General features: G+C 41.7%; 1 protein-coding gene across 1 annotated transcript; it reads left to right on the top strand.

Annotated features, from left to right (window-relative positions):
• The first annotated feature begins 495 nt into the window (after positions 1-495).
• slc22a31 (solute carrier family 22 member 31) lies at positions 496-12964 on the top strand. Its single transcript, XM_031846047.1, has 9 exons — positions 496-1067; positions 4038-4141; positions 4810-4964; positions 7764-7932; positions 8431-8576; positions 9789-9897; positions 10049-10263; positions 10419-10530; positions 10907-12964. The coding sequence occupies exons 1-9, from the start codon at positions 678-680 to the stop codon at positions 11337-11339; spliced, it is 1833 nt and encodes a 610-aa protein (XP_031701907.1). The 5' UTR covers positions 496-677; the 3' UTR covers positions 11340-12964.
• The last annotated feature ends 14 nt before the right edge of the window (positions 12965-12978 follow it).

The following is a 12978-nucleotide window of genomic DNA, read 5'->3' as shown; positions in this document are numbered from 1 at the left end:
CACCAAACAAAGCCCAGATTCATGGACTATAGTAAATAGATGGTTTATTTAAACAACTCAATTTGTGTCCTTTATCTTTGCCATTCCATAAGTCATGCTCGTTGGAGTCCTTTCACCTAAACGATCATATTTTTTTACCAAACCTACTCATGGCATTTACTGTCACAAGGCAGAGAAACCTGCGTGTGCTGTAATTTACCACAGCTACGTAACTTGTTTCTTGACTTTAAGTATAATGAAATATGAGTTTTAATGTTTCATGTCAAAGCCAGAGGAAACCTGCTGAACTAGAAAAAGCGAACGCATTACTACAAAGTGTTTCTATGTCCGGAGGCCACCAGCTACAAATATGTTAAGTCCTTCATATCAATGACTGGATTTCCAGTCAAAATATTTCAATTTGCACTCCACACTTGTATGTTACTATTTAATGGCGCCGGTGATTTTAAAACCGGAGGTGTTGTGTTTGAAACTAGTGGCCATATATCACTTGACCCACACCCCCAAATGTCAGGAGACAGACGCGCAGGTATCTCATAGGTCGATCCCGCGATGGCCCCGCCCTCCTCCTCCCCCGTGCGCACCTGCCGCCGCTGCGTCGCGTGGCTCTCCGGCGTGCGCACTCACTGAGCCACAGCCACAGAACCATCTGTTACCGCAAACACACTCGTCTTCAAATGGATTATGAGACCAAGGTTTTCCCTCACACCGGCGGCTATGGACGCTACAACCGAGTCGTGGTGGTTTTCAGCTGGTTCCCCAACTTCGCGGTCATGCTGAATCTGTTCAGCGACGTTTTCTACACCGTGATCCCGGACTCCTTCCACTGCAAACCCGACCCGCGGCTCCTGCCCTCCGCGTTCCTCCCCAGCAACTTCTCCAGACAGGGGTACCTCAACCTCACCATCCCCTGGCTGAACGGCTCCGGTCTCAGCCACTGCGAACTGTTCAAGTACCCGCCAAATGCCTCCGACTTTTCCGGAAAGCTCTCCAGGCAGAGGGTGTCCTGCACCGTGGGGTGGGAGTACGGCCATGTAGCGGGGCTCCACAGCAACTTTGTGACTGAGGTAAGAAGTGGTCTGGAGCAGGAGGAGGAAAAAAGTAAATAAAAGTTAGTTTATCCACATGTTTTGGGGCTGAAGTAATGCTGAGTACCCACAGCATTGCATTAAAATGACGCTTTCCCGGATCCAATTCCACTCCGGGTTGTTGTTTTTCATCCACGTGTATTTACCTCACCACTAGAGTTGCTCACACATGTCGCGGTATTTCCAGAAATAAACATTTTTTTGGGGTCGTGTCACTTTTTACGACTAAGACATTTTCGTATGGCCTTGTAGGTGTTTGTGCTGATCTTTCAGTTTCCGCTCAGGTTGTCTCTGCTGTGAACAAGTGTGGTGATGAAGATGGCTGTTCAGTCAATATTTGCTCTCGCATATCTGCTGCCTGGCACTCTGTTTCCCAGGGTCACACTATAAGAAATCAACCAGGCAATGGACAAATTACTATTTCTTAGATTATATAAATAAATATCTGGAATTTAGGATTATAAACTGAAGTGTTGACTCAAAAAAAAAAAAAAAACAGGAAATTGTAGTGCGGTTTGCTTTCAACATCTCTTTTGACTTTTAGTTTGAGAGATTCCCAAGCTGAATTGAGATCCTCTTTGATTGTCTCTTCCATACTTTAGATATCACCATTGTTACAGATGATGGGATTCAGTGTGATCGTGTACTTGTTGTGTAACCACATGTGTGAATAAGCAGCAGACACATGTTTTATCTCCTCCTCGCTCTGTTTTCCTGGACGTCAGCTATTCAAGGATCCCTCCCAGTCTGCAAATATTGATAAAGAGTTCTTAGAAAAATATGTGTCAATGTGACCCCGTACGAACACCTCACGTCTGTCTCGGGGCAGTATTTTGTAACACATAAAGACAACATCAGAGTATTTGGCGTATAGTCTCCAAACCGCAGTAGTTGGAGTGAGGGCTGAGCAGCAGGACGGAGTCATTGTGGGTAATTTCCCCTCAGCTTCTCTTCAGAGTGTCGTCTGTGTAACATGGAAACGGATCCTGGCAGTGAGGAGACTTTTCCTCGTTGTCCTTCATGACATACTGTGGCGCTGGGAAGTCTGAGGCCTCCATGTTCCTTCCTGAGACCCTGAACGCCTCCTTCACCAACAGCAGCTTCCTCTGCACATGATGCCGTTTGCTGTGACAAAGGAACACTTTAGTAAAGGAGAAAGAAAAGTTGAATACAGAAACAATAGTGCTCATCAACTTCAAATACAGTGGCTGGAAAATAACATCAGAAGTACAATAATCTAGACCTCTGAGCGGTTTGTTTGTTGCCTTCATGTTGGTGAGGATCAGCTGGAGGCCACTCTTCCTCTTCGCTGAAGCCCTTTTCATCAGCTTGGCATATGTTGTTTTCCAATTCCTCCTTCTTTAAAGCCTTCAAAACCAACTTTTAAAAATGGTAGTTGTCAGACATTTTCTAAAGTTCACATATAGGTTAATTGGTGTCCTACGCAATGACTCACTTGTGTTGGTTTTTTTTTAAATATATTTATGATTAACTGCACAGGAGTCGCTGCCTGAACTTCTAGCAGGGGCGGACTGGCCAAAGGAAAGTCCGGGAAGACTAACCCGAAGTCGGGCCGATCCATTCCAGGCCCAACCGGCCGGTGGTCATAGAGTTTTCATTGTTCCGTCGCTGATGTCAGTAGTTGGGGTTTCTGGTGTTCACACGGTGTAAAATAACCGTGTTATGTGACGAGAAGAAATCCTAAAATCATAGTGACATTCCTAATGCAGGGAAATAGCATTAGCAGTGCTCACAAGTGGACCCTCACCACCTGACAGAATATTATCTGAATGAGCTCAACTCTTACGCCGCTGATTGACATTGGATGTCATTCTGATGTGAGTGCACCTTTCTGTTGTATTCTTGTGTTATTGTATTCTTAAAGCACATCATCCTAGTTGAGTATTGTTTAAAATCATTGATGGGCTACTATAGTGCTACAAACTAAAGCCTCAACGTTGACCATCATGTTGAAAGGATGGTCAAAGGTTTAGCATTACGAGTATTCGCATAGTAATATTCTCTGCAGAGATCTGCTGATATTATTCGGTGTTTGTTTTGATTCATTTTGATGCGCTGATCTCAAACTTTGTACATGCTTTGCCCTGCAACATCTGGACTGCACACAGAGTTCAGTCCGTAGTGGGAAAAGAGACTCGGGAGTGGAGGAGAATTTGCTTGAAGGCAGCGACTGGTACCAATCAGGCGTAGAGCTGCTGTCGGGCTCCACTTTGAGCACTACTAATGTGATTCCGCTGTCAGCAGACATCTTAACTCAATCAGGAACGACATGATCTACATTCCTGCTTCCTCACAGAACTCTCTCTGTGTTTGTGCTGAGTTACATTTATTGCAGCACGTTGGCGGCGTGTTGTTCATGTACCTTTTTAAGTCTTTGAATACGCAAATCATATTTTGGAGAGAAATTGAGCTAACCACATGTTAATCATTTATAACAAAGTTTATTTGGGAAGTGCTTTACATACACTGGTAATCACATGTGCCCTACTGTAACTACTACTAAACCTGTTTCTTTTTGTGAACAAATGACACAAAAATACATGAAACATTGAATTCATCGTTCTAGCAAGTCTTGCCTTGATGTGCATCACTTCTCAATGCAACAGGCCGCCACTGTAGTTACAAAAAGCTATTTTAAACACGTTATTGAGTGACACAAAGTGGCATGTTCCTTCATTGCAATGAACCTGGGCGCTTCGGTTTATTTTAGATCTCGCGTGCACCATCCTGCTGCCGCAAATACTCACCAGAGCATCAGTGTATTAATCCACAGCGGAAAATATTCCCCAACAAAAGCACTATTCACTTCTGTCTGAGTAACTTTGCTTATTACTCAGCCTTTTATAAGAATTAAACTACACGTATTGTGTCCTGTTTTTAAAGATGTAATGAGAATGTGTTGATGTTGGTCTTTGTGTTCCTTTGCAGTGGGACCTGGTTTGCAGTGACTTCTGGAAAATCCCTTTGCAGCACATCTGCTTCATGACTGGGTGGATTTTGGGATACATCCTTCTTGGTACATTGTGCGACTGGTAAGTAATAATCACATTTATATGGAATCTAAAGGGGTTCAATATTACTTTATGCCACATAATATAATACGTTTTTCATGGCTTTTTCACTACTAAGAACTTTGTGACTTTTTTATGACACACTATACTCTGTATTTTTATTTGACATACTTTCATTACAAACTATATTATGACATTTTTTGACAGATTATACCATTATGTTCTTAGACATGCTACACCGTGGCTTCTTTCGTCATGCTATATTAATATGTTTTACTTTATATTCTATATATTTTCAATCACTTTTTTACACGTTATACTATGACTTTTTTGAAAACGTACAGCGACTTATCAACTCGCTATACTATGTTTTTTTTAATGACTTCGTTGATCATGCTATAGTTCTACTTTTTAATGACTTTTTTAGACATACTATAAAAATACTCTTTAATGATGATTTCCAAGCTAACATTAAGAAATAAAAAGGACATTTCTATGCCATTTTGAAATAAAAATAAATATTGATAATATTTAAATATCTTTCTTAATTTATGCATACAACTTTTATTTTAGCACTAATTACATACTCACTTATTTGGAATTGAACACTTTGAAGCTCCCTTATTTCACTTGTGTGTGTGTTTTGCGCCTGAGAAATAAAGTGATGTGACACTAATGTGTGTTTTCAGGCTGGGTCGTCGGAGATGTTTCCTCCTCTCCATCAGTCTGTCCAGTCTGTTGGGAGTCGCCGTATGTTTATCCAACAGTGTGGTGTTATTTCTGCTGCTGCGTCTCTCTCAGGGCGCCATGCTCGCTGGGGTGTTCCTATCCTCCTATATAGCCAGTGAGTATCCTCCACGCACATCTACATGTTGGTAATCAACTTCTCCAGGGGATTGGGGGAAATATCAGCTTCCTCAGACACAGCCACTCACTTCTTTGTTCACTTTTGGATTCCCGGGCTTCGTTCTGAGTCGTTTGCTGGCACTGTGTTTATCCAAATGTCATGTTTTTGTTGAATCACATTTCACTCTTGTGATGTTTTACTGTTACAGTTCGTTTTAGTGCTTTACTCAATGAAAACATCTTAAAAACATTAAGATTCAACTGAATAAAAAGGCCCAACGCAGCTGGCTAACTGGTGAACTAGTTAAGAAAAGCCCCATTGTGCCCTTCCATAAGCCAATTAGAAATCCTTCCATCTTGGTGTTACCATCTAACTTTATTTCAGGAAACAAAAACAACTGAGATTAGACTTTCATTTCCGATGTCTGAAAGTCAAGAACAAGAACTAAAGGAAATAAGACGGTTTAATGTTAATTTAATGTATATGATGCAATTATTTAGCAGACGGGTAATGAATAGTTTAACTTTCTGGTGTTTCCAGGTGACAGGAGATGGAAGACTGTAACAGCATCTCGCTGTTCTCTCACCATAGAGATTCATATTTAACGCTTACCTTTTGTAATACTTCTTGTTTATTTGTCCACCAAGGATTAATGAGGTTTAGCTACAAAGTAAAGGTTTATATATTATTATTTTTTTCAACATGATATTTGGTGGCTGCATGGCCTCAGCATGTCTGGCTAAACCAAATGTAATCTTAAACAGTATATTATGTAAAGAGAGGCTGTAGATAAATGTAAACGTATAATCTCCTAATTTCTTTATGACCTGTAAGACGAAAGCTAAACGGACGTCTTTTGTCTGTTTAGCTTTCGTCTTTGAGTCTCTGATAACATAAAGAATAGTTGAATTACTTTCATCAGATCATATCAGTCAAGACAAATTGTAGTTTAATATATCCAACTTTTGTTGTTGTGTTAAAACTTAAAAACAAGGCCTATTCATGGTAGTTGAAAAGCAGATGTTTTCTACTCTTGAGGTTCCACTGGAAGGCCTTTGATAATTCACATTATTTCTCTCTTCTGCTTCACGGTTCCTAACTGCTCTGCAGTTATAATTTAAACTAAAATAATTTAGACTGGCTCCAGAACTTTTAATCCATACCCATGTCTCTGATTTGTTCAGCACTTAACAAAAATGACTATTGCGTCTGATTACCGGACTACGTAACTACGGCCTCTAAGGAGACTTTTTATTGCTTTGAATCCCTGGGCACATTGCAGCAGAATTAAATCATTTTCACGATCATACAAATTGTTGAACTACTGTCCGTGAATTCAGTGCACAAAGGAAACAAAGGAGCTACTAACAGCTGCAAAAAACTAGACTTTTACAATTAAAACAAATTGTGGATTGTGATAAAAGAACTTTGTGAACACCCAAGAAAACAACAATAACTATTAAGTCTGGGGGAAACGTTTTATGTGAAGTTTAAATACTTAAAATAAGATTACAGTCCTGGTTGATTTGGTGACAGCCGTGGTAACAGCCAGTGTGGTTTAAAACTACAGGGATCACTCCTTGAGCAGCTACATCAGAAGTACAACAGAGGAGCAACTGGTGTGTCTGTTTACAGAGCAGCCAAACAAACTCACACTGGTTTAATGCGTCAGTCAATAATCATGGCAAATAGGATCTGATTTTGGTGAGCACACCACAAGTAGTGTCTGGAACTGTCTAAAACAAGAGTGAAGCAACATCTAAATGTAATTACATTAACGTTTGGAGAACCTGTGCACATTCCTGCGTGGGAGGTGGTGGTACTAGGTAGTGGCCTCATCTGAAGCACACACACACACACACACATTCTTCTGCGAGGTCAGGGCTAGATTGAGTTCAGATTTTGTTTTTGTAGTTTATGCTGATGAGGGCCTGAGAGAAATGTTTCTCAGCGATGTGCTGCCAGTGCTGCTCCTCCACAGAGAGGAGAAAACAATAGCGGGACAGAACCAAAGGCAAGGAAGTGAGCAGGAAGTGAACTCCTCATTTTCCCTTTCTCTCGCCTCACAGGGAGGAATCAGAGGTCTGGGGAGGGAGGAGGTTAAAGTTCACCAGAGACTTAGAAACAAGTTTGCATCATTACTCGAAGTTAAAGAGTACTTTATCTCCTACTAGCTTTATGTAGCTTGTTGTTCTAGCGTTGTTTTCTTTCGGGTGGTATTCAGAATTTAGCTTTGCTATGAACTAGCAAACACGGTGCAAAGAGTTTGTGGCAAACAGAAAGTTAGATTCCATGTTTAGTTTTATTTAGTTTATTAAGATCCCCATTAGCTGCTGTAACAACAGGAGCTACTCTTACTTGGGTCCACATTATGTATGTACAATACTTCAATGACAGTATTGTAGTATCTAGTAAAACTGATAGCTCTACATCATTTCAAATAAATAAAGTGAGATAGCTTTTTAGGATCTTCAGGAGAAGAAAAAACAAAAGACAGGAACTTGTTTAGCTACTCTATTCCTTGACAGAATAAATACATTCAAACATGTTTTACTACTTTCTGTGGTAAGGAGTTCCATGCCACGACAACGTACTGTTCTCTGTATTGAACCAGTTTTACATAAAGTAGCTTTATGTGAGAAGAGGTTTGTGTCCCGACAGGAAACTAACTGCTTTTGGTCAGATGTATTTGTTTAGCTTCAGCTGTGTTTTGATGTTATCCGTCTTTTTTCTCTCTCTCTCTCTCTCTCTCTCTCTCTCTCTCTCTCTCTCTCTCTGTTCCCATCGCTCACTCAGGGTTGGAGCTTTGTGATCCTCCCCATCGTCTCATGGTTGCCATGATCAGCGGCTTCTTTGCCATTTTCGCAGAGCTGCTGTTGCCGGGCCTCGCCGTTCTGTGCCGCGACTGGCCCGTTCTCCAGGCCGCGGCCACTGTGCCTCTGCTCCTGCTGCTCGCCTACTGGTGGTGAGTCCGGTTTCACTATTTGGGATGCGTAGGTGGACACACCATGTGTGTATTCAGGGAAGTTTATTATTCTATAGTGGTGCTCAGTGTACCAGTCTCACAATTGATTTTTGGCCTGTCTGCAGTTTGGAATTCACAATTAACCACGTCTTTAAATATATACGATCCTACTTGGAACATTGTGTTGACCACCACTCAGTTAGTTTAGTTTAGGTATTTATTCAGGAAGTCAGGAAGTTGCTTTTACAGAAGAGACCTGACAACAAACATCATAACAAGACAGTTCAGTCACTCAAAGCAGAGTCGACTAAGGATGTTAAATATCTCAGCAACTTGGATAGCATGGTATGCTGATGCCTTGTACGTGTCGGTGATGTCAAACAATGTTGCAATGACAACTTCTTCTTTGTTGCCAAAAACAGTACCGGGGGGGAAAAAATGTTCAACTGTTTGTGTCAATGTTGTACGTCTGTACGATAACAGAGTTGTTTTCCTCAGCTGTGCGTCAGTGTTTCCTGAGTCTCCTCGCTGGCTGCTGGCCACAGCTCAGATCCACCAGGTGAAGAGGAGCCTCCAGGAATTCTCCACCAGGAATGGTGTTTGTCTGCTCGATGAAATCTACCCTGGTGAAACCCTGCTGTCAGGTACACACACACACACACAAAAGCATGTGAATGAACACAGACACAAACTGGTCTGAAAGTTTTTCTTTCATGAGAAAAGTTTAAAACAAGTCATGTATTAAACCATTAAAATATTGGGAAAACATGCATCATTATCTTGAAATAACATTACCTAGAGTCATTACCTATGTCTCTTTTCATTCATGTCTCTGCACAGTAAACGGGCTAAACATTTCCTGTACTACCCGAGTACAGGAAATGTTTAGTCTGTTTTAGTCACAAAAGACTCATAACGACTCAAAGCAATACCTGTTTTTCTTTCCTCATAATGTCTAAACTCCGTCCATCTTGTTCTTCACACTCTCTTTAGGCACAATAAATCTTGCCAACCTAAATATTGTTGATATCCTTGCTGTCATCAGGGTTCTTTTTCGTAGGTATTCCCACACGAATGCAAATTAAGGCTGAAAATAACAATTATTTTCTGCAAACAATTATTTTATATTTACGCATGTCTTCGGCTGTTATGTTTTGTCCAACAGTCCAGAACCCAAAGTCATCCAGCTGACATAAAACACAAAGGCAGAACATCCTCATAACAGAACGGCTAGAACCAATATTTTTAAGGCATTTGTGCTAGAAAAATGACAAACGATGAATCAAAATCAAGTTTGCCCAACATTGTTTGCTCCAGGCTGTACCGGGTATAACCTCTAAACTTGACTGATCATGGTTTACCACATGGCATGTTCAGTACTTCATCAAATCCATCTGTTGTGGAGATTATAAGTGTTTGCTTATCTGATTGACTTGGATGCAGACGTAATATACTAATATAGTAATATATAAATTACATTATTGCATAAACATTCTGCTGAATGCATGTTTCTTTCAAGTGTAAGAGCGAGGAATCGGTCCTCATGAAGTCTGTATTGTACAGTGATGCAAGATGTTGAATAGGATAAAAGAGGATAAGTGGGGACTGTTTGGACTGACGACAATGTAAACCGCAGCTTGACTGGTTGGCGGAGGCTTACAACTGTAAGGTGGTGGTTCTAGTTTAATCCATATTTTGATTCAATGTCATTTAGCATAGAACAATTGCAGCCACGAGTAAAATGTAAAACAAATGGATTTTTACCACTCCTTTAAACCGTCCTGAATTACACCCAGGCTCCATGTGGATATGTTTAATTATTCTCAGGTTTTTTTCGCCTCTTCTTCGGCTTCTAGAGATAGATTCAGCATACGGAGAAGACTGTCGGCCAGCCTACTTTTCCGTTCTGGAGCTGCGTCGGACTCGTGTTATCTGGAAGAACTGCCTCATCCTGAGCTTCACGCTGTGAGTTTGTATGCTCAGTGTGAAAAAGTAAAGTTCACCTGACTTGTCCATGAGATGCAGGCCTTCCATTTCATGATAAAAGTGACATGCGTGTGTGTGTTGAATGTTGGGCTTCATAGTGAATGTTCTCTTCCTCTTATCTCTCCTTCAGCTTCATTGGAACAGGGATCCAGTACTGTTTCACCAGAAACCTGCACGCTTATTCCTCCAACTTCTACTTTGTCTACTTCCTCCGAGTGATAACCGGAGCTCTGGCCTGCATCTTCATCTGCTTGTCTGTCGATCACTTCGGTCGGCGTGGTATGCTTCTGCTCTCTGCCATCATCACTGGACTGTCGTCGCTGCTGCTGCTGGCCCTCACTCAGTGTAAATGACATCCTCATCTCTTGTTTGCATTAACTTCATTTTACTTTAAATAACAGCTGGATACCAGGCCAGAAAATGTTTATTATCTCAGCTGTAAATTGTGCTACAGTCATAATTGTTGCACATGAGTCTGTTTTCTTTTTTTTATGTGTCAGATCTGCACGGAGGCCTGGTGCTGGTGCTCTCCGTCGTGGGTTTGCTGTTCTCTCAAGCTCTCGCCATGCTCAGTGCGTTCTTTGCCTGTGAGGTGATGCCGACCGTGGTTCGGTAAGCGTCTGTGTGACAAAAGTGATGAGGCTGTTGATATATTTTTCTTACAGTCAACAAATCCCATGAAAAGACCAAAATGAACGATGAATTAATCCCACTGAGAAGTATGGCCTGTGTTGCTGAAGCCTGATGGCTTGTTTTGAATGTGTATTAGTCGCGTTCAAATGCGCAATTACTTCTGTTTGAGTACCATGTGCTAAAAACTACAGTGCCCAGAACAGTTGTAGGAACACTAAGGCTTGGGTTTAAGTCCTACAGACGGGGTAGGAAAGTTGGCAAGTATAGAGATACAGAAAAATGTCAACACAAGATATAAAGTAATGTCTGATTATTCTGCCTTGTTGATTTCTGTTCTCTTCCCTCGCTCTGCCAGAGGTGGTTGCCTTGGCCTGGTGCTGGCAGCCGGTTGTGTTGGCATGGCCGCCTCCTCCTTGATGGAGCTCCAGAATAACAGTGGCTACTTTCTCCACCATGTTGTCTTCGCCTCCTTCGCTGTCCTCTCTGTTCTCTGCATAATGCTCCTGCCTGAAAGCAAACGCAAGCCGCTCCCAGACTCCCTGAAGGAAGGCGAGAGTCAACGCCGGCCTTCTCTCTTCCTGTCCCGGCCTGACAGGGACAACCTGCCGTTACTCTGCGCCCGCCCACCTTTATCAGAGTACAACCCCGATAACTATTCCCGTTTGGTCTCTGCTACCAGGAGGATGTTGACGAAAGACAATTTGCCTTATAGGATTGCTGTACCAACTCATTCCCCTCTTCTGTCATGCAGTGAAACACAGGGACAAGAGAATGAGGTCATATCTTAACTCTGCTGACGGAGCCTCCTCATCCTCCTCCTCCTCTGTACAGACTTGGATTATCCGTCCTCCTTCATACCTCTACAGACAGTTTCCCATCGTCCTTCATTTAATTATTTACTAAGTCATTGGTTGGTCATAACTCAACTGAAGAACTGACCTGGGCTCAGATGGAGTGCGCTTCAGAGCGATGCCTCCAAGTTTGTCAATTTTCAGTCTCCTCTTGTTGCATTTTACACTTGAAGCACATTGCTGTGCTGTGTTATTTTCTCCCTTCATTATGCGCTGAAAAGCAGTGGCCTTTAGCTAAAGAGTTTTGTCGTCCAAACCTCAGGTGAGGGTTGAACTGTAACATTGCATGTTATGCGTGTTCTTATGTGGTGAATTCCCTTAAATATGCTCTCACTCTTTGGCCAATGCAGTGGAGGTCACACTGCTGGTGTGTGTAGGGGCATTCACACTGAATAGTCACACTAGTTTCACCAGAGAAGCTCGCTCAATCGTGCGGATGCTGGAGATCATGTGAGCTGCAGTCCTTTGTCCACTTATTAGCTGCTCATGCACTTTCCATTGGGTCTGTCCGTCTGATTCACCAGCAGTGAGTCAGTGCTGAGAGGATCCCGAGGACACACTAAACTAGTCCACACTGTCTTTGTGGAGTCTTGTTATACTTGTGAAGCACACAAGAGGGCGCTTAATGATGCACTGGTCATTGAATATGACGACTGAGTCAAAGGAAGCTATTTCACTGAGAAGAATTTGGAAAATAACACCAGATATCAGCCAGTGAATTCTGTTTATTCTGTAGACCACTGTGTTACAAACTGATTTAAAGGTGCTATTTTTGCATTACGTGTCTGTTGAAACACTTAAAGTAGCCAATACATTGGCAATGTACTAACCACTGTAACCCCCTCTGTCTTGTAATGATTAAGTTGTGTCCTTTTGTTATATATAAAAGATAAGTATTAAGAAAAGTGTGGTTGAAAAGCTTTAAAATTCAGCAGTACCAACTTAACTGAAGGACATTAGATATTTTCACAATAACGGCCTAATACAACCGTAGGTGTTTTTTCTGTATTTGATGTATCGTGTTTGTGACGACATTCTGCCTGTTGATGCCATAGCATCTTGTGAAGAGAAACTAGTTCTTTCTAGAGTAGTTTGTTACTGAGGGGATGATGAAAATGTCACGGTTGCCTTAAATAATAGGAGAAAAACACACCACTGGTTCGGCCTATAGAAGATTTGGTGTAATAGTTCGCTAAATGTGCTAAAGATGCTTTTGTATCGACTGAAACTCGTCCAGTTGGTCAGAGAAAATCATGTATTGTTCTTTTCATATCCTCTTAATACTCAATGTCCTTAACAAGTGAAAAACCTTAGTGACGAAGAACTGTTGCCTTGTTTGTATCCTAACCTTCAGGTCAGATGTTCCTACCAGCCTAAAGCGTAAATTACATTCAAAACATGCAAATCACCAAAACTTTGGGTTGAGATGTTTTGTCTCCTTAGTTGTTACCCTCTCAGACCACTAGATGGAGCTATGCACTGTACTACCTCATGTGGAAATGTCAGCCTACAGATGTTGAGGAATAATAGTGTGTGTGTGTGTGTGTGTGTGTGTGTGTGTGTGTGTGTGTGTGTG

The sequence above is a fragment of the Anarrhichthys ocellatus genome, unplaced genomic scaffold, assembly GCF_004355925.1.
Source record: "Anarrhichthys ocellatus isolate YVR2014 unplaced genomic scaffold, GSC_Weel_1.0 scaffold6, whole genome shotgun sequence".
Lineage (NCBI taxonomy): Eukaryota > Metazoa > Chordata > Actinopteri > Perciformes > Anarhichadidae > Anarrhichthys > Anarrhichthys ocellatus.
This window is presented reverse-complemented; position numbering and strand designations above follow the sequence as displayed.